The sequence below is a fragment of the Corapipo altera genome, unplaced genomic scaffold (assembly GCF_003945725.1).
Source record: "Corapipo altera isolate COAL_440 unplaced genomic scaffold, ASM394572v1 64, whole genome shotgun sequence".
NCBI classification, from domain to species: Eukaryota; Metazoa; Chordata; class Aves; order Passeriformes; family Pipridae; genus Corapipo; species Corapipo altera.
In genome coordinates this window covers 9,209,013-9,229,955 of record NW_020884893.1, presented here as the reverse complement: position 1 = coordinate 9,229,955, position 20,943 = coordinate 9,209,013, and the positions used below count along the sequence as shown (strand labels likewise).

Sequence of the window (20,943 nt, the reverse complement as noted above, 5' to 3'; positions counted from 1 at the left end):
CCTCCAAGTGACAGTTTTCCATTACATGAAGAAGCAAATCCAGCAACATTTTGCTATGTGGCTTGGTGAGGAAAACATATATATGAATGTTTCATACAAGGAATGACAGCCTGACATCCTGAACAACCCAAACAGGATGAGAAAGAGAAAACCCTATGTGCTTGATGCTAAACAGACAATCCAAACTAATAAATTGAAATTAGCATGAAAAGATGGTCCTCATCAAGCTTTGTGCCTGACTGACAACACCCTGGGAAACTGTGAGCTGAGTCACAGTCTCAATCCAGCACCTCAACTTCGTTTCCAGTCTTTTGCAAATCCTATTTAATCATCCTTTCTTGGATGAAGAAGACTATTCATGGCAGATATGAACAATTTCTTGCTATTTCCATGATGTTTGATTACCATTAATACGATTACTCCAGACACTCCTTTTTATTTTCATCTGTAAAGCTGTAAAATTCAAAGACTCTCAGCAGCAACCCACTCATCAGCATCTGGGAAAGAATCAACTGATTCACAAGGAATTTTTTTACCCTTTCAATTTAAAAAAAATCTTTGTCTTTTTCAGACCTCATTGATTAGTAATTAAATACAGTCTGCTTAAATATCTGAGACACTTTAGTACACCTGCCTGCATTGATAAGAACCTGTTTCCCACTGAAAGAAGCACCACTGCTGAGCGTGAATGAGCTGTGAGCTGTTTGAAAAGCAGTTTCAATGACTGCAATGTGCTTCTTTGTAATACAACTGGAATGAAGTAATCCTGTGTAATACAGGAGCAGGAGCAGCATTTTCATACTGCCCCAAATAATCAAAGGGTGATGCAGTGGTTACTTGCAAGATTCCCCTTCCAAAATGTTGCTGAAATGCAATGCTGTTTGCAACCAAGACCAAATGAGTACCTTGCTCAATTTTGGGAAGACTCAACTTTGAAGCTGGATCCTCCTAAATCAACTTCTGCATTGCCAGAAGGTCTGTGTTAGTCCTCCAGCACAGAGGCATTCACAAACGGTACCCAAATTATCCCACAATGAGGGCTTTCAGCCTTAGCAACCAGCATCTTAAAATAACTGATTAGATCAGAAAAGTGAAGGAGCCTCAAGGAACAAAGAGTTCTAGGTAACTTTCTTTCCTCTTAGTTACTTATGAAAGAACATTCAACACCCATTTCCTCAGCAAATGAGTAGCTTTTCATCTTAGCTGTGAACAATGGGACACTTCTAAATAAATGAGGTGAAAAAGAGCCCTAGACTGTGAAGTGTGTTTTAAAGAATGAAACCTGACACGACTAAATCAAAGACAACTTCAAGCTGAAAGTTAAACACATCCCAATTATTTGTTAAAAGTGTCTGCACTGTGTCATTTGCACACAAGAAAATCAATTAATCTTCATGTTTAGGAGTCAAGTTTGCAACACCCCTACACTACTGCTGAATTCTAACAGGAGAGGGAAGAGCCTGGGGCACCAAAACCCAAACCAAGCTGAACCCCATAGCTTGGCAACTTGGGAGATGGAGCAGCTTGCAGGAAAGTTGCTTCCACCTGCTGGATGTGGGAAATAATCACGTGAGACCAGAACACTTTGCTGCTTGCAGGGCCCCAGACGGGGCTGGTTTGGGGGAGCAGGAGTGCTCTCACTTCACACTGAAAGAGCTGCAGTCTCACCTCAGTGACCAACTGATTTCACCCAAACCACACATCCACCACACAAATGCACAAGAGGCTGCTGGCAAGGTGTCCAAGGTTAACTGAAACTGAACATTTGCATCTCGAATCCTTTGAAATCATACCAAAAAATCCCCCAGAGACAAGACAATTTGACCCAAGACACACGCAGGGCTCGCAGAGAATCCCTGCTGTTAAGCCCACACGCACCCATCCCACAGTTTTAGGCCCCACAGTGCAGAGAAAGCTCCCTTTCCAGCAGGGCAAGAAGGAGAACTTCACTTCCACTCATCTCTCCAGATGGTCAGTATGGGGAACCCACAAGAGCTCAGCCTCCACACATCCTCCTTGTTCCTCATGGACACTTGGCACACACTGCTCTTGGAGCAGCAGCCCCTGTGCCTGTTTGTTTTGGACAGAGAGAAGTGTTGCCATTCATTTTTAACTTTTGTTTTACCAGCACTAGTGGAATATTGACATCTTCCCCCAACCACCATCACTCAGCTTCCCCCTTCCCACCACTGGAACCACCTCTTTTATTGGAAACTGCATTTAAGACAAGATTTGGAACAAATAATTGGATGTGCCTGCTGACGTGCTGTCTCAGCACTGTGCTGAGTCAAGCCCCTGAGCCATCTTCCTCTCATCTGCAAACAGCCACTGCAATTTAATTCCTTAACAATTAGGAATTAAATAATCTATGCTTCATTCAGCTTCCAGTAATACAGTGTCTTCTATTTTGCACTGTTTTCAGTAAAGATGTCCAATCTGTAACCAGTTTTCCAGGAGGATCAGAGCTGCAGTTCTGTTTCTGCAGTCACTCCATGTCTGGTTCATTCCAGGTACTGTCCCAAGCCCACACCCCTCAGACAGTACAAGTGATTGAGTTGTTTTTATGGGATGCCACGAAAAATGAAAAACAGTTGCATGGGAACAGCACACCAGGCAATCCAGGCTGAGTCTTAACTGAAAACAAGCCTAAAATGCATGCATTATAAAAACAAGATTCATCATAAATCACTGTTATCCTAAATTATCTTGCATTTTTCTTCTAACTGACGTTGTTTAGATTTTATCATCAGCTAATTAGAATAATTACATGCAAGCTTGCTGCAGCAGATAACCATAAAACACAATAAATCTCAAGACATTTGCAGAGAGTTACCCGTTCAATGAAAACCACATTTAAACTCCAGAATATAAGCATCTTAAACCTCTTTTTTCAGCCCATAAAGACTCTTAAGACTTTCAGTACTCTTTATATTGCATTTTTAATCCAAATTTGGCAACATAAAAGTCTACAATCTCACACACACTTCTTTCTCCTGGCTGACTTGGGTTCTGGTATGCAATGAAACACAGGCTACCTCACAGCATGGACTAAGTTCTTCAAGTCAACTTGAGAGAGTTTAATCCCACATTTCCTCAAAGTCCTTAGGAAAAACACCAGTAGCATTCCAGGACCTATTAATTGCAACTGATCAATGAATCAAGCAGGACAATTATCATGAGACAGAAAAATAACTGCTGAAGATTCAAAGGAAATCAAGAAAACATTTTTCTCACTGGCTACACACTTTAAAGCAGCCACTGATCTCAGACCACAAGTGGTCACACATCAAAATACATTGGAAGCCACAGCAGTGCCTCAGAAAAAGCACATTATTCTTAAGAGTTACCAAACACTGACCCTGCCATTACCAGCAATGAGCTATGGTGCTTTTCTCACTCAAGAGAAGGTGACACCTGAACATCAGGAAGTTCTGGAGATGGTATCAGGAGGACTAAATTACACCTGTGTGTGGTGTAATTACATCATCAACACACTGCGTGAAGGAAAATTCTTCAACCCTGACATCAGTTTGCACACCTGCTAAAATAAATTCCAACCTTTCCTCTCACTAATTCCAACAATCATAGAGGTGTTTTGGGGGTGATTTAGGCCGTTCAAGGCCAGAACAAAACCAAACTTCTGGTTTTACAGGAGAACCAGCCTGTGACACTGAGGCTCATGACTGAACCGTGCAGCACTTGGTGCTTCTGAATTGCTGGCAACGCAAGTTCCTACTGTCAGGCTTGTAATTCAAAGACCGATAAGATCACACCATAAACAGATCTAATGAACTCAACACTTTTTAATTTCAGCCCCAAAAGCTGGAAGAATGACTTACTTGGGTCTCGACTGCTGTATGGCCATCCCGAGGCAGGTGAAAAAGGCAGCACTGGGGAGTTGGCCCTGCTGTCGTCCTCCACTTGTTGCGTGATGTGCCGCACAGTTTCTTTGTTTTTCCTGTTCTTCCTGCGCCCTGTGGGCTGCCAGCCATCCCCCACTCCTTGCTCTGAGAACCCAGTCTGTATTGCACTATCCTTGGCAGAATGAAGCTCACCCCCTCCATAATGTGACGGTGAAACCTGTTCCTCTTTGATACGTAAAGACCCATAGCCCATGTCACTGGCCCAGAGAGACTGGGATGAAATGTCCTCGTGGCTGTCTGTTTTTGGTTCTTGATCCTCTTTTCCATAACTACTCCCTCCTTCGTGGCAGCTGGCAATAGCTGAATCTCCAGAGGAGTTTGCCGGGCTGGTTCTCCGAGCCAACCACGGAGATATGCTCCTGCCAGCCACCACCGCCGAGATCAAAGCGTCCGTGCTGCTGCTGGAAGGGGCTCCCAGCTCATAATCAACGAGGTCCTCCGAGGCATCAGACTTTATGCTGATGTCCAGAGCAGCTTTGATGAAGTTGTGACAGGCCTGCACGATGTCTGTCATCTGCAGGTAGCTGGCAGCCGACATCACCTCGATGACGTTGCGGCTGGTGAGCGCCAGGTGCGCGGAATACATGAAGTCAATGATTGCCTTGAAGCCCTGTGCGGTGACAATGTCCAGGTGGGTGACTGTGGCCTGGTCAGAGGTTTTCTGCACCTGGCAGTAGAGAGTCTTGAAGTAGCGGCTGCTGCCCAGGAGGACGTTTTTGTGAGCCTTGAAGATCTTGCCCTCCACGATGATGCAGACGTCGCAGAGGATGCCGTGCTGCCGCTGCTCGTTCAGCTCCCGCAGCAGGTGACGGTAGTGGGAAGCAATCTCCATATCTTCCTTTCGGTTATTCATCTGGAAATCTTTATGTTTCCTCTTCCACAAGTCCTGCACGGGGAAGGAAATGACAGTATTACAAAAAATCCACGATGAGCTCACAGATGTGTTTTCCGAAGGCTGAGACGAACCCCGAGCGGTGCCAAATTAAGCAACAGGTTCATGGGGAAAAAGAATGTCACAAATACAGCTACTGCCTGCAACTGCACATCCACTGACATGATGCAGCTCACTTTGACCAGACTTCAGGTAACTCACGTTAAGAAGAAAGGACCAACATAACAAAGCTGAGAAAAATTCACAGGGTCTTTGATCACCTTTCATAAAATTTGGCAGTATTATCCAAAAAAAAAAAAAAAGGTATTAGTGCCAGCAGCAGTGTATCTTGTAAGTTATGCTCCAAATTATCCTCTTACACGCCAAAACAGAAAAAAAGGTCCTAAATGCAGATATATTGACAGTAATTAGCAGTGTTAGGATTTTCAGACTGAATTTTATCCCGTTATTACCTTTGCAACTCCATACTTTGCTGCCACAGCTTTACAAATTCCTTGGCATTCAATTCTGCCATTTTCTCTATCTTAAACCACTTTTTGGGAAATTATTATCTAGATTTATACACCGTGTCACAGTGGTTTAATGGCCCAACTAATTAAGAGCACCGAGGTGAAGGGTATCTTACCCCTTTCTCTCAAAAACTTACATTTGTTCCAATACAAAAAGTTTCAACTGTAGAATTGATATGAGGGTCCACATGTCAACACACAACTGTAAAATTGGACCCAGTTCCAAATATTATTATGGGCAGGCACACACATCCAGAAGCCTGGATTTAGGCTACTGGTTGTTACTTATAAAACTGAAATCTCTGAGGTCTTAAGAGTCTTGAAGCAGACACGGTTCAATATAAACACTGGCATTAAGGAGGCTGATGAGAGCCTGGAGCACGTTTCTAACATCCATCGAGTTCACACACAAATTCAGTCCCATCTGCTCGAATTGGCTCACAATTCTAGGACAGCCGTGATTAAGGAAGTATCCTGACAAGATACTTTTTGCGTTTCCTGTACTGTGGAATACAGATCCATAAGCCCCCTGCCCCCTTCTCCTACCCTGTCCTATGATTATCATCACCAGGAGCAAAACAGCTGCAGTTTAGTCAACACTCTTGGCCAGAAAAGCACCTCCCAGCCCACAGAACAAACGTGAGATGGGACCTTCGAGAGAGTCACCTGATGACTCAAAAGTTCAAGTTATGCAAGACTGCTCCAAGCTTCCCCCAGTTCTGCAAGGATGGAGCTGCCTCTCTGCAGCCTTGGAAATGCTGATTTGCATGACCAGCTGGTCCCTGATCACTCAGAAGCATTTGCTTCCCTCAGAGAGGAAGGACCATCTTCCTGCAACACAAACAGCCTGAACTGGTGTTCACCAAATTCAAAACAGTGCAGCTTTTCTGCAGAATTAAGCACAGAATGCACAGAGAAACCAATTGTTTGTTTGGTTTTTTTTATTTGAACTGGAAGAGGTCAATAACTTCACAGTTGTACACTGAGCAACACCTATTTACCACAGAAATCTGCTTGGAGACCTCAAACCAAATCCTCACACAGACACCATCTCCATCTCAAATAATTGAAATAAATCAATGAAAAACAAACAAAGAATCAGAGTCAGGGAGCATGGGGGAAAAAAAAAACCAAGGGATTTTTCAGGTGTTTGACCTGAAAAGGTTGTGATGGCACCAGCCAGCACAGCAGTTCTCTAACCCAGGCTCTGGAGGTGGCTGCCACAGCTTCCCATCATCTCCGTGTTGGAGAGAACCGCCTCGTAAGGCAGAATGACAGCTCAGTTTTGTCTTTATTCCAGAAACCACTACTGTATCTACTTTTAGGAGTTGAAGAGTCAGCTTTGTCCCCTCAGGAAATATGAATTGCCACATAGGATAAAGTGAGTTGTCCATCATCAGTCCTGTCTCCAACAGCTGCCATATCCACACCATTCAGAGGGAGACGCAAGAAAACCTCACACAGGATACAATCAGGAAGCCATCAGAATATTTTGGATATGGAATTTCCTTTTACTGTACCTTCGTGGATATCAAAATCCATATTCCAAAACAGCAACTCCCTGGAACTGGGGAAGGGGAGGGGGGGGAAGGGAAATCTCCTGCAAGGATAGTTTCCTCTTCCTCAATTTCATACAGAATAGCATCAGGAGTATTTGTCAACGTCTCCACCTGCTCTTGGGAATTTATGCAACAAGAGCTTTTCTTCTTCAATGTTTTTCACCTGGAAATTATATAAATTCCTTGAGATTTTATTTCTTTGCTATTTCATCCATTTATTGAGCTTAGTGCAGTGGGTTGGGTTCCCCCCTCATTGATAACAGTCCACTTCAGATACACCTTGTCCTTTTTTAAAGCTGTCTATGGCAGAAACACAGATTTTAAAATATTTGTCTCTTGCTACCTTTGGTTTAGACTGGACCAGGTTGAAGTTCAGGGATTGACTAATTTAGTGCTACTTATGTATGAAGCACTTGCTCATCTCTTTAGGAAGCTGGAGATAAAGTCAGAGAAAAGATATCAGGGAAATTTTACCAGATACACACAAATCTATTCAAGATTCCCTACTGGCCAGTGAGGTGGGCACATCACAACACTTTCAAGTAAGCAAGTGATGATATGGATTCTCCCATGTTCAGTGTAATCAATAAAGTTCAACATTTTCCAAGTCAGGAATTATTCTTGTAGATGTCTTGATTTTCCCCTGATGGAAGGTCTGCCACCTTACACACATCACTCCACATTCAGCATCTGTCACAGGCATTGTACCTTTTAAATGAGAGGTCTTTGGGGGAGAAAATTAAATATGCCTCAAATTCAGAGGAATTAATTAGTTTTCTGTCCACCCATGTCAAACCAGAACATCCATTTAATGTCAAGGATCACCAGGGAATTAATCCAAGTTAAATTTAAGGCAATTTGCTAGTAGTTAAAAATTCAGGAAGCTTTGAAACCCTGTGCTCTTGTGTTCCAATTTTATATGCTGTTTTGTGGCTTGTTGCTGGTTTAGGGGTTTTTTTCCCCTTTTCCTGGTAATGATATTTATCTCCACTTAAAAAATCTTGTGGAAAGATTTCTTCAGAAAAGCTCTACCCTTCAAATTTCTAGTGGAAGCACAGCTAAAAAGGAATAAGCTGTGGAGCTTTCTTAGAAACAGACCTCAAAGAGCAATGATGTATTTTTTGTTTTATCTCAGGTCTTTTTACTACACTGAAGGGTTTCAAAGTTGAGTACCTACTAGAGTTCTTTAGGGCTGGTCCTGCCATGGCAGCACATGGCCACAACACAGCTCTCCAGGAAGCCAACGAACCATGAAAGCTCATCTGAAGGTTTTCCACAATATAAATTGCAGCATATCAGGCTTTCTTCATAAGCCAATGGATAGACTATACAGTAATTCAAGTCTATTGCTTTCCCAAAAACGACAACAAAAAAAATTGTCCCTAAACAAATCCTTGCATTTAACAGTAAAAAGAACACAGTGTGAACAGATTTAATAGCCACTGCCATTACATTTCTGTCAGGATACAGGCCTGCCTTTTATTTTTCACATCAAAAAAGCTGGTCTTAAATAAACCATTAATAATTTGCATAATTTTTAACCCTAGCTAGAATGAATCTAGTTCTACAAATAGAGCATCTATGAAAGTGCCTTATTTTGCACTATCAGTACAGTTACTTAAACATGAAAGTATCACCTGATGACATAGTTAAGAGTTTAAATAGACACAAACCTCACTTCCCATTGGAAAGGTTTTAAGAAAAGTAACCAGCAATACTTACAAGGTCATACCTCTCAGTATAATCAGAATAAGTCTCTAGATCAAAATCTTAACACCAGTAAAATTGAGGGGTACAAATCTGTTGCATCTAAATCTCAGTCTATTACTTTAATTTTGACAAAAAGTCACAGTCAAGAAATGAAGTACACACAAAGTCCTCTACAGAGCAGTCCCCTGGGCAACAGTGGGGCCAAAAATAAACTTCCTTCACTCAGAAAGAAAACGGGAAAAAAAAAGAAAAAAAAAAAAGAGAGGCCTGGAGAGTTCTTGGGGGGGTTGCTGCTGTTAGGATTTGTTTGTTTGTTTACTTTTTCCTCTCTCAGAATATAAGTGAGCTGAAGATTTAAACTACATGACAGTTTGTCCATTACAATTTTCTAAATGTGTTTCTACCCTTAATACCAAGGACCCAAGTTACAGAGTACCAAAATACTCACTAGTGCACTCCTCCACCACACTGTTCCCTGGAGAAAACATGCCAACTGGAATTTAACCAAAAATGTGTTGTTTCTTCCCCCCTCTCCCTTCAGAGAAAAGTAAAAACAGATTAAGGAAGAACTCAAACTCACTCCAATGGTTTATTATGCAAAAAAACCAACAAACACACCCCACTTCTCTGCCTCCCCTGTGTCCTGTCCCTGTATCCACTCCCAAGACATTCCAACATTTTTTAAATTCCTCTGCAAAGGAGCTCTGTAAGGTGAGATTGGGCTTGAAATGCTTCCTTGCACAAAAAGACACAGTGTGTATGGAAGTTTCACTTTTATCCAATTAAAGACAACAGAAACACACGGGATTCCTCCTCTCCGTGTGCCCCGTGCTGAAAAGAATGGGAACAAAACCCCTCAAGGTAACCTTAGCAACTGCAAAGGACAGTATCTACCACTTATTCTGGTAAATGAGAGGAAAAGAAGACTCGGGGTATTAATGGATGGTCACTGCCTGCAAAGATTCTGCTCGTGAGCTTTACAAGCACAAATCTCCACAAGTGCAGAGTTTTCTCACAAGTGCACTCGAGGAAGCACACAATTCTAGAGGACTTTTAATTTCTTGACACTAGATAACCCCAGATTATACTCCTATGTTCAGCTTTGTTCAAAATAGATGTAGAGTAACATCTTATGAAAACGAACAGCTGCCAAAAAAGCAACTCCTCTGCCCTACTTCGATTCCCGAAACCCATCGCCCGTTGTTTAAGTTGGTCATTCTGACCACAACTCTGAATTCAAAGAGAAACAGGCAGATGTTTGTAAACAGACCAAAGCAGACCCTTGGGCCAGAGAGGTTACTCACAGCTCAGGGTTTCATGCAAACAACAGTTACCACTTTTCCCCAATGACCAGGGATGAGAACGTTTAATTACAGCCCAACAGAGCACGTTCAGCCCTATGGGTTAGGAGTCACAGGAAGAAAAAAAGAAAAAAAAAAAGTTTCATCATTCAGCTTGAGAAACACTACAGAGGTACAGAAGAGGCAAGAATTTGGGAAGCAAATGATTTTCAGTAAACTTAAAGGAAAATACTAATTCAATTTTTATTATGAAATTTGAACCGGGCCACTCAACTGTCACTGTACACGTATTATTTAATTAACATCAGCCTGATGAGGGTTCACTAAAATTTTTCCAACTTCAAGTCAACACTACCCCATCAACCAGAGCATTAAAACAACATTTCTCTTTAGAATCTCCGCATAGATATAATCCAGAAGGCCCAAAAGTAAAGTTCAAACAGCAGGACAGAACACTACACACTTCTAGTATTTCATTAAAGCACAGTCCAAACACGAACCACAAGCAAAATCTAACTACTCCAGTAGTACAGCTTAAAATAACAGGGAGCCATCATTAAACATTTCACCCTCTACTCCAAAACTCTAAACCAGAGACTTGGCTGTGGCCTTTGACCTGTCAAACCATCCACCTGAAGTTACAGGGCCAACCTGTGCAGTAGCTGGCACCACAAAAATGCAACCAAAACACAGGATTTCTGCAGGTATCGAAGACAAATCCATTTATTAACCTTCATTGGCTCTGACAGTGCATGAAGAATTTCAAGAGAAAATCAGGACTGAAAATGAGATCTAAATGAAAACTGTTAACCTCCATATTTTGGATGGAGGGAAATTAGAAACTTAGAAACTGTAAAGTTAAAAATATTAAGGGGGAAGAAAAAAAAAGACCAGAGATGCATATTTTGCTATAGTTGCTCTTAAAAGTAAAAAGCAGTGGAGAGATATTTACTGATTTTGTTAGAGAAAACATACGAACCGTAACATTAAATAAATAAATAAAATCCAAAACAATTACTTCTTACCAGTAACAAACTGGGTTCCAGGTCTAGTGTTTCTCCTACAACAGCTGAGGACATCAACAGCCCCAGGGCAGCACAGGTAGTGCCCTGTTCCGTGACCTTCTGACAGCACTGGTGTGAACTCTTGTAGGAGAAAGACAGAACTATGACAAAAAGCAAAACCAGAGGAAATTATTAGCATTAAACAACAAGATTACTGAACAGTGAGGCATTTTGAGGTCCCTTCCCTCCAAACTCACAGTTATAACATCCCTATTTATGACTTCATGAACCCCAGAAAAGTTAACTCCAATCATATCAATACACTGCAGGTAATTAAAGCCTGGCTATCATTTAGTAAGAATATAAGCAAGAGTTATTTCTTAAATGTATGGGAACAAAAAGTCTAATTTTAGCTACTAAAACTTCAAACAGACCCTTGAACAACAGGGTTTCCTGTTTGGGAGCTTTTCAAAACATTCTCACTTTAATGACTCTTTAAAGAGACTCACCTTACCTGACCTATGAAATACTGAGGTTAAAAAGCTCCACTACAGCTCCTGAAAGAAGTTAGCAATGGAATACTCGGGAGAATTTCCTCTTGCAATGTTCTACTGGTTGACACCATTCTGGGATAAGAGACCAAACCATCCCAAGATTTTTAAAATTCTGTGTAAAATACAGGTACTTCAGTACATGTGAAAGGCACATTCACAGAGAGACTTCTCAGATAAATCCTATTTACAGTTACAAGCTACAAGGAATAGGAACAGTTCATCTACACCAAGGCTTTTGTCTGTGAGGACACATCCACTGACATTATCATCTTATACACCTATTTTTCTTATACAAAACAAACTTTATTTTCTTCAGAATAGCACATACTGGCAATATTTAACTTCCAACTTAAACTTCTGAGTATGTTTTATTTAAAGTTTTATGCTGATAGCCATGACAAAGACTTTTTTGATCTCTGCATTTCAAACATCTTCAATACACGGATTAGTTCTCTTAATGAAAATAAGCTATAAATCAATACTGCTGATTTCAAAACTGACCTTCTGTAGTAACAGATTGTGAAAGAAAACATCAGAAGATAAAAATTAAGAAAGCTTTTCCAACACAAACTAATGCCATTATAGAAGGTGAAATAAAATATCTAATAAACAAATGAAGCAATAAGGAAAATCCAAGCATTCTTATGGCAAACAGAACCGAAAATCCTGAAAACAAATATGACCCAATTGAAGCAAACACCAGTGACTTTGTTCTCAATTTCTATTTCAGACGGCCAAGTCTTGCCTTTCTCCAATTCTGATTGCTTCTCCATAGCAATTGTTTTGGCCAGCTCTTTTTAGTCCTGTTATTTAGACAGTTAAGAAAAAATAAAGTGGGGCAGTGAGGGAGCCAGACCAACCCAGACACTTGGGAAATCACTCTGTTAGCAAAGGGTAACAGGAATTTTCACTTGGGCTTCGGGCTGTTACTGTTAAAACTCTCATTTACACCTCTGTCCCAGGGCACAACGGGAGCCAGAACAGACTGGCAAGAATGGCAGAGCTGAGCCTACACTACTCTGAACTGCTCTGCAGTTTTTCTCCTTGCTTTGAGCTCTGCACCTGTTTTCCTCTTCTGATCAAACAGATGAGAACCGAGTGACCACGATAAATGGAGGCACCTCTGCCACAGGGAAGCAGCAGCAGAACAGCCAGAGGTATTTCTTCCAACTTTTGCAGTTGGCTAAGATTTCTAAATGACCCCTTGTTATAAATGTAAAGTCAAGCTTTATAAAGAACTGTCAGCCCCCACGACAATGTTATCTCCAGCTCCTCTTTCCCACACCACATGTCAAAAATATCTTTAAATGCTGAGAACTTACCAATATTTAAAAGTGTTTCCTGTCAGCAAAAATAAATGTTGCGATGCTTCACAGCTGGGCAGTGCATGTTTCAATGAAGAGAGGAGAATGGTCTCTGGTAACAAGCTCCAAAAGGTTCATCAGATGTCCTGTGTTTGGAAATGGAAAGAATAGGAGGCAAAAATTAGAATCTGAACTTTAACTCAATACAAAGCCCTTGAGTGTCACATAATTACAAGCAACAGTTAAAATAATTGCCCATTTACAACACTGTTTGCCATTTCAACAAGAAATATTCTGATGTATTTCTATAATGAAGCATACAGGGAAGATGATTTAGCCCTTGTGTTAACTTAAAGGGTTTAACACACCAATTTGAAGACTATTAACAACTTCTGACTATGCTTCCGGACAGAAGTGCTTTGAAAAAGTCAATCTTAAAAACTGGTACTTTATGTAACAATTTCAAACCATCTTAACATTGTCTCAGATGACATCAAAGTTTCAGTTAATGTTTCTGTGACCCCTGCCACCCACACACTTGAAATGGGGTTAGTATTAATCTCACCTCATGGTTACAGTGATTCCCCTCCAAACCAAAATATTTGCCTAAGGTTACAGAAAAACCATGTGCCCACATACAAAAGTAAAAGATTTGAGTTTTATTCCCACCCAACTCCACTGAACCACAGTATTCAAAGGCCAGCATGACCTGCATGTTACAGAGCATCCACAAAGGTAGCAAGGAAAGCACTTTGCTCCTCTTACAAACATGTACAAGCTTTGAAAGAAGAAAACCCTCAAAGACGTAAATACCTAATAGAATGCAGAAGGAAGTTTTATTTTCCATGCCTGTAAAAGCTGTGCAGCCTGAAATACAATATTCCTATGGGTAACAACTTGCTAATATGCCAGGATGCACCTTTCCCACAGGGCACAGGTGTGTGCTTCTAGTTCCAACTGCTTGCTTGCAGTAATATTTTCACTGCACTTTGCATTCCCCTTATTCATTTCCCCATAACTTCCAACTCTGTCCACGTGCCTGCCTGTCCATCCCCTCTCCATCACAGCACAGCAACACTTGCTCAAATCATTCCCCTATTTTTGATGTCCATTCTCTCTCATCTCGTTGCACTAAGAGAAGGACAGATCCAACACTACCCACGCCACGGACTTTGCAGAACACAAAAGGAACATGGCACAGCTATCCAGGGCTTAAAAAGCAAGTGCTTTACAGGGAACCAGCTTTGAAAAGTCTGGTAAAATAAAATAAAAATAAGAATCTAGCTACAGATATATCTGCTACTCTAACTGAAGATTAAAAAACAATCTGAAAAAAAATCCCAGTGTCTGTGTCTCACATGACACTTACCTGTCCAAGTGCCATTAACTCCTAAAGATCCTAAGCTTCTACTTTAAGGTCACAAAAGAAATCTAAGTAAAAGACTCTGCCCTTGTGCATCTATTAGTCAAAAAACAAGATAAAAAGGACCTTAAAAAAAAAAGAGGTTTAGAGAACTCTAAACTTATCACACTGGGAATTGCCCTGAAGAATGGTTTCCCCTAAACTTTCTCATTGGTTTTTGGCTTTTTAATTAGGGGATCTTTGCCAAAGTTCCCAAACTCAGTACGTAAAAACAGAGGGAGCCAAAGGAGAAAGAATCATGAGGTGATTTTTAAAGAGAACTAAAGCAGCAGGAGGAACTGAAAGATCACCTAAAAGACACAAAAGGAGTCACGAATAATCTAAGAGTAAAAAAAATCAACCAGTGCAAACCCAAAGATAACATATGAGGTGCTTTGAGAACAACCCACTCCTCTTTGTGTAATTTGTGGTACAAGCCCTCGGGGCCTTGGGTAAGGATCCTGTTTTACTTTTTAGCACAAATCTCATAATCCAGATTTGATCAACTACTATTAAGAAAAAAAGAAAAAAAAAAGAAGTGGAGTGAAGCCAAGAAGGACACAGCGGTAACAAGGAGGAAGTCAAAAAGCTGGTTTTATATTTAGCCACCACCTCATTCTCCAACACTATAGTGGCAGGACTGTTAGGAGCAACTGCACCCTGACTACTTCGTTCATTGGCACTTAAATTAGTTGGGTTTGGGTATTTTAAGTAACTGATGGCTAATACAGACCATTGATTCTTCTGTTTCAGGGCATGATCTGAGCAGTAGTCAGGAAGGTATTTCCTCTGATGCTGTATTAGCACAAAAGGTGCAAATTTTGTTTAACTCTTTCCTCAGAGAGAACAAGTCAACCACCTGAAACATCAACTTTATGCAGAGCTCTTCTCCAGAAGTGAGAAATACCAGGAAGCAAACTTACTTGGATGGAATAAGCAGTTTGTTCAACATACAATGGGGAAATAAGCAGGAAAGAGGACTGGGTATTTCAGTATACAGAGGTACAAACACATTCCTTAATATGCAAAACCCTACTCAGTCATTCTAAGTAGGGTCCTTGGTTAAAGTAAGGTCCTGACACACACCAACATTCTCGTTACCAGCTTTATTTTATTCCACACACAAGCTCGTAGATGTGTCTGTAGAGTATTTCTGATGCCTCAGTGCCTCCCTCCATTGCAGGAGACTCCAACTCAGGTTTACAATAAAGCAAATGTAGGGCAACTTCCAGCATTTGCAGGACGTTTTTCTTCCCCAGCATGTACACGAGCCAAGTGAGCAACAGGCCAGGATCATCACTGTGTGGGCTGGAACAGAAGTCAGCCACATCCCCAAAAAGCAAGGCAAAAAGGTGAGTTTCAGCTCTAACCTGAGCACTGCCAAGTGGGACACATTTCCATCTCATTAGAATGGCTGTCAAGGATCTCACCCTGCCTGCAGAGCACTCGGAAACTATTTCAAGCCAGTGTCTCAACAGCAGTCTGATGTTTCCTAAATGTATGGGTATGAAAGAAAGTTAAAGCAACTGTTCAGAAAATAACTGCACCACAGCTGACTTGGTAAGGGACGTCAAACCCCAACCATGAGCCTCTGGACTCCACCACATCCCAGAGGGAATCCAGTGAGGATTCACACTGGTTTGCCTTTATGAAGAATAAGCACTTCTAGCACAATTATGATTTTTCAACAATAAAACAGAACACGTTTTGGGAGAGCTGAGTAAACCCTGGCACCCCTGTTTCACAGGAGGTGAGACTGACAACAAGCAGTTCCACACCAGCATGTTCAATCAACAGCTACAGGATGGGGAACGAGTCCCAAGGAGAAGCCATTCCTCCAAACTGGGCATTCTAGTGCATCCAAATACACCAAGGCAGCACAAACCAGAAAACTATTGAACTGTTTAGGGAAGTTGAGATTCTCCCCTCCTGCATCTCAAGTGAAAGTCCCACACGAAGCAATACAGGCTTTTGTTTCTCATCCAGATCCAGAGGGAACTGAGAAAACCAACCACTGAAGGATGTATTTAAGGGGGCTGCAACACAAACATACAAAAAGTCCTCAGGAGGGAATAAGTGAAGTTTTGAAGCAACAAATTTTAACACTGGAGTCCTGACTGCCATTGTGCTTGACCAAATATCAGAAAACCTTTCACGGAGATGTTTTAGCTGTGGAGGGGGATCACAGGACTTCCCACAGACTGAATTCCTCCCTCTGCCTCTCAGCTGCAGTCAGTCCTCATGCTCTCTCCTAACGTGACCCCTGGTATCTGCAGACAGCCCACGGCACGCTCCCTTTAACTATTAATACATTTTAAGTTTCAAATATCTCCCACAGAAAACACAGGTGAGCTCCACACTTCAGAATATTCGAGCCAGACACGAAATATAAACAGGGAATTAATCCTGTGCGAAGCGTTAGAATTTTCCAGGGTAATGCTCACAGCCAGGAATGGACAGAAACCGCTGGCTCCTGGGAATTATAAGGGACATGTGGGATAACCATTACAACTGCAGGTAGCTCTTCAAAGACTTAAACTAAGCCCTCTCTCTGCCCTTCTGTTTGCCCATTAAACTGAGCACACAGGACCATGGAAAACCCCTGTGAATGGTTTTTACCAATTTAGGGGGAGTCTGGAGAGCGTTACAGAGTTCTCTGGAGCAGCCAGTAAAACCGGCAAGAACACGAAGGGAAAAACGTCCTGGGAAAGGTTGAGCTGTTTATGAAATAATTCCTGCCCTGAAAGCAGGCAGTGGTAGTTTGGATTGGGTGTCAGCCTGCTCTGAGCTGCTGGGAGGACAGGAAACTTTGCTTAGAAACTTCAAAAACACGGATCTAAAAAAAAAAAAAAAAAAAAAATCCACACAAGTGGATAGCAAAGACAAAAAGAATTTGCTCAACCTCACAGCAACACAACACATCACCGGAGGAAACGCAGGCAAATAACAGACCTTCCAAACATGAGGTATTTTTCCTTTTGACAGAAAGGGCTGCTGGGGTAGAGGGGGGGCTGCTAAACTGGTTTTCTCTAAGCACTTCCAGATATTAAAATTTAAAAAAAAAAAAAAAAAATCCTCTTGCGAGGAACATTTCCACTGTTGTACAACTGTCCCAGAAAACAAAGACCACGGGGAGAAAGTGGCCCATTTTCTCCAGCCTCCAAGAACCCCGAGTACAGGTCATGTTTTCAAAGGCTCAATCCTACACAGTCCAGAATGAAGCAGCATTTAAAGCCCATGAATAAACATCTTAATGTTAAGAGTTACTAGAATACCCCGTTTTTGGTACCACGCTAAAATCGACTCAGTTCCATCAGGGTGAACACACAGTCTATGAAAACAACCGCGAGAGAAGTTTCACTGTGAGTGAGTTTCCCCCTCCTGGACACGCTGCATCAAAACCAAAAGATTCGTTTTCTATTTCAGTTGCAGTTATCCCATGAACGTAGCAAACCACCGAATATTCTTCAGCAATGTGTGTTTAGGAGCCCCCTGAAATCCTGTCCCCTGGTTCTCCCTCCAGCTCCTCTGCCCGTTCCCTGTCGGCTCCCAAAAAACACCTCAAAGCAGCAATTCCTCACCGCATGTTGAAAATATTGTGACTAATAATACACTCCACCCATTTTTTTCCATCACTGAGGATTTCAAAATATAAAACTTGACAAACAGCGAGAGAAGCTAGACGGAGTTGAGAAGGGGAAAGTAAAATTTTATTTTCAATTAAAAGAGGCTACAAAACCACACAATGTTCAAGCAAGGTATTGATTAAAGTGAAAGAGCTATCCAGTCACAGCAAGCTTCCTCCTCAAAATTGTGTTTTTCCCACTCTTCTTGGACAGCACTGCTTTTTCTTAGAATCCCCACAGGAAAATAAAAAGAAAAAAAGAAAAAATACTCCCTGTCCTTTCTGAGAAAACACATTTAATGCATTAGTAGCAGGGCTGCTCTGTGCACACAGAGAACCCACACTTGTAATAAACACTCGATCGAGTCCACGAACTGAGACCTAGATCTGTATTACAGTGACTAAATGCTAAAAATGATACCAGTGATGCCATTAAAATGCACGCAAGAACTTTGGTACAGGTGTCTACAATACCACTGTTTGCTAAACACATCTCCTAATTAGCATGGCTTTAAACAATGCTGATAATAATCCGGTCCTGCAAGGCTTGCCAAATGAATCATTGGGATTGCAAAATAAAAAGCATGAGGAATTCATTAAAGAGCTGTTAAACTCTCCTTTGTTTATCTTTCCCCGGTCAGGTGTAAAAACAAATAAATATGGGTTTACGTCTCCGGATTCCATCCGAACGCTCCGCTTCACAATAACGCGCCGGGGAAGAACCTCCTCAGGAGGTACCAACGTTTTTTTTCCCCTCCGTTTCAAAAGAGAAATCCTCCCACTATTACAGTCCTGAAAATCTGCTCCATTCTCTATTTGTCATCTGGGATTGAGTTATCAGACACTACTTGTATTACTTTGGGAACTGACATGTCTATTTACAGAGACACAAAGGCAATCCAGCAGCACAACCCCTGCTTTTCCCAGCACCTCTCCTTCTCCCCTCCGCCAAATTTTACCAGCACTTTTTTCTGGGGAGGGGAGAGGACACCTCACTAGTTTCCCAGCATGACAGAAAACATTTCCAGCCACTTTTGCACTTGTTACAGCCTTATAAAAAATAACCTATATCCCCCCAAAGGAACAGTATTATTTTTTTTTCCAAGGTTTTTTTTCGTTTGTTTGTTGGGGTTTTTTGTATTTCTTTTTTTTGAAGAGGGTCACTTCCCCCATTTCAGCCTGCAATTAAAATGGAGGCAAGGCCAGGCGATCTATGTCTGGCTTTAGGGGGAGACAATAACCCAAAACAGGCCTGGCTTAAAAAAAAAAAAAAAAAAAAAAAGAGAGGAGAGGGAGAAAGAGAAAGAGAGACAGGCAGAAAGAGAGAAATACAACATGCTTCACCAGTATTATTACCTCATCCCTTTTTCCAAGCAGTTTTGAACCACACTCCTGACAAACTCTTGGTCCAACTTGCACGGATGCTGGTTTTTAGGGGGCGGAAAGGGTTTTAATGCTGGAGCCGGGATTGAGGCTGGCTATCCGCAAGTGGAGCTGCTGTTAAAATGCCCCCTTGTCTCTTCTCCTCTCCCTTGAGCTGGGTGTTGACGCAGCAGAAATTACCAGCTGGAAAATTCCCCTTTTGGAGGTTACGGGGAGGGGGGGGGGGGGGGGGGGAGGGGAGGGCCGGGGGAGGGGGGTTAAACCCGGCACTTACCAAGTTAAGCCATCCACCCACACCAAATAGGACACCGCGTCCCAAAGAAGGCTCCGTGCCCCCCTCGCCGGGGCAGGGCGCGACCGGGGAGGAGGAGGAGGACGAGGAGCAGGGGGCGGGTGGGAATAACGGGGATGGAAACGGGGATAAGGATAAAAAAACGGGGATAACCAGTGGGGATAACAACGGGGATAACACCGGGGGCGGCGGTGCGGGAGCGGCGGGGGGGGCTCCCCGCCGCCCCTCCGTGTGTAGGGGTGTGGGGGCGGCCATGGCGACCCCCGCTCGCCCCGGGGGGCGGGGGGCGGCGCGCTTACCTGAGCCCCATGGAGGAGAGCGGGGTGTCGGAGCGGCCGGAGCGGTGGCTCCGTCGGTCACTCCGTGCCTCTCCTCCCGGGTGGGGAGGGGAAGGGGAAGGGGGGGAGAGGGGGGCGGAGGGCGGAGGAGGGGGGTGGTGTGGGGGGGGGAGAACCCGGCGCAGGGGGGGGGAGAGGGGGGGGGGCGCCCGGGCGCGCTCCCGACGCTCCCTCGGGCGCGCGGGGCGCGAGCCCGCGGCGGGAGGAGGGGGGAGAGAGCGGGGAGGGGGGGGCGGAGCCGCGCGGCGCGTGCCGGCGCTGTCCCCGCCCACTCCCGCCCAGCGGCGGGCGGTGATTGGGCGGCGGTGGGGCTCTAAGCCCCGCCCAGCAGCCACGCCCCCCTCCCCTTGCGCCGGGGGAGCGGGGGCGCCGCCGGCGGCGCTGCCACTGCCGGACACCGGAAGTGAGGGAGGGCGGGGGCGCGCGGCGCGCGGGGCACGCCGGGACGGCGCGGGGGCCGCGCTGAGGCGGGGGCGGCGGGACCCCGGGAGCGCTCCCGCTGCCCCTTCCCATCTCGGCCCTCATCCCGCTCCCCATCCCGCCCTTGCCCCTGCCACGGCCCTTCTGCGGCTCCACGGGCGTCCCCTGCAGCCGGCAGGTGCGCCCAACCCCGGGAGAGCCGGCTGTGCCCCCCCCTCCTTCCCCCAGCGGGGCGCGTCCCCTCAGCCCCAACGGCGCGCGTGGGAGCGGGGCCGCCTCGGCACCTTGCAGGGGGGAAACCAAACCAAACCACTTTTCCCCTCTTTTACGCGCTGAGGTGTGTTTCGCACAACGCCGCCCCGAAATAAAAATCATATCAAATAATACGAAATCAAGTGCTGCCCCTGCGGCGCTCGGAGCCCCCTCCCCGACCCGTAATGGCCGGTGGCTGGGGAGGACGGAGATCACAGCGGATGGAGATGAGAGATCCGCGCTGGAGAAACCTCCCGGTGCGACAAAGGGCAGGGGTTTTTTTGCCCTTTTGACTGCCGCGCTGAAGGATCTGACAGAAACTGCCCTATATTTCAAAGGACGGAGCTTAACAGGGCAGGATAGGTCTGGAGCGCGGAGGAGGTCGGCGCGTTGGCTGCGGCGAGCGGGGGAATCGCTCGTGTGCGGTCGCTGGGTTGTGAAAAGCAGGAGCTGGTCCAGGCAGTTAAAACGTTTA

At 43.9% G+C, this 20,943-nt stretch overlaps 1 protein-coding gene across 7 annotated transcripts in view; it reads right to left on the bottom strand.

The window, feature by feature from the left end:
* Positions 1–19,882, bottom strand: part of ZBTB46 (zinc finger and BTB domain containing 46) — a 51,321-nt gene extending 31,439 nt beyond the window's left edge. Inside the window, exons 1-5 of one of the 7 annotated variants that reach the window (XM_027645937.1) lie at positions 19,758–19,882; positions 19,140–19,320; positions 12,775–12,902; positions 10,920–11,059; positions 3,840–4,809 (exon numbers count right to left, since the gene is read on the bottom strand). In XM_027645937.1, the coding sequence (XP_027501738.1) occupies positions 3,840–4,809; positions 10,920–10,973 (1,024 nt within the window). In that variant the 5' untranslated portion in view covers positions 10,974–11,059; positions 12,775–12,902; positions 19,140–19,320; positions 19,758–19,882. Of the gene's footprint in view, positions 1–3,839; positions 4,810–10,919; positions 11,060–11,412; positions 11,550–12,774; positions 12,903–19,139; positions 19,350–19,440; positions 19,731–19,757 lie in introns of those variants that run through there. The other 6 variants (XM_027645938.1, XM_027645935.1, XM_027645942.1 and 3 more) reach the window with 6 other exon arrangements.
* Between the last annotated feature and the right edge of the window lie 1,061 nt (positions 19,883–20,943).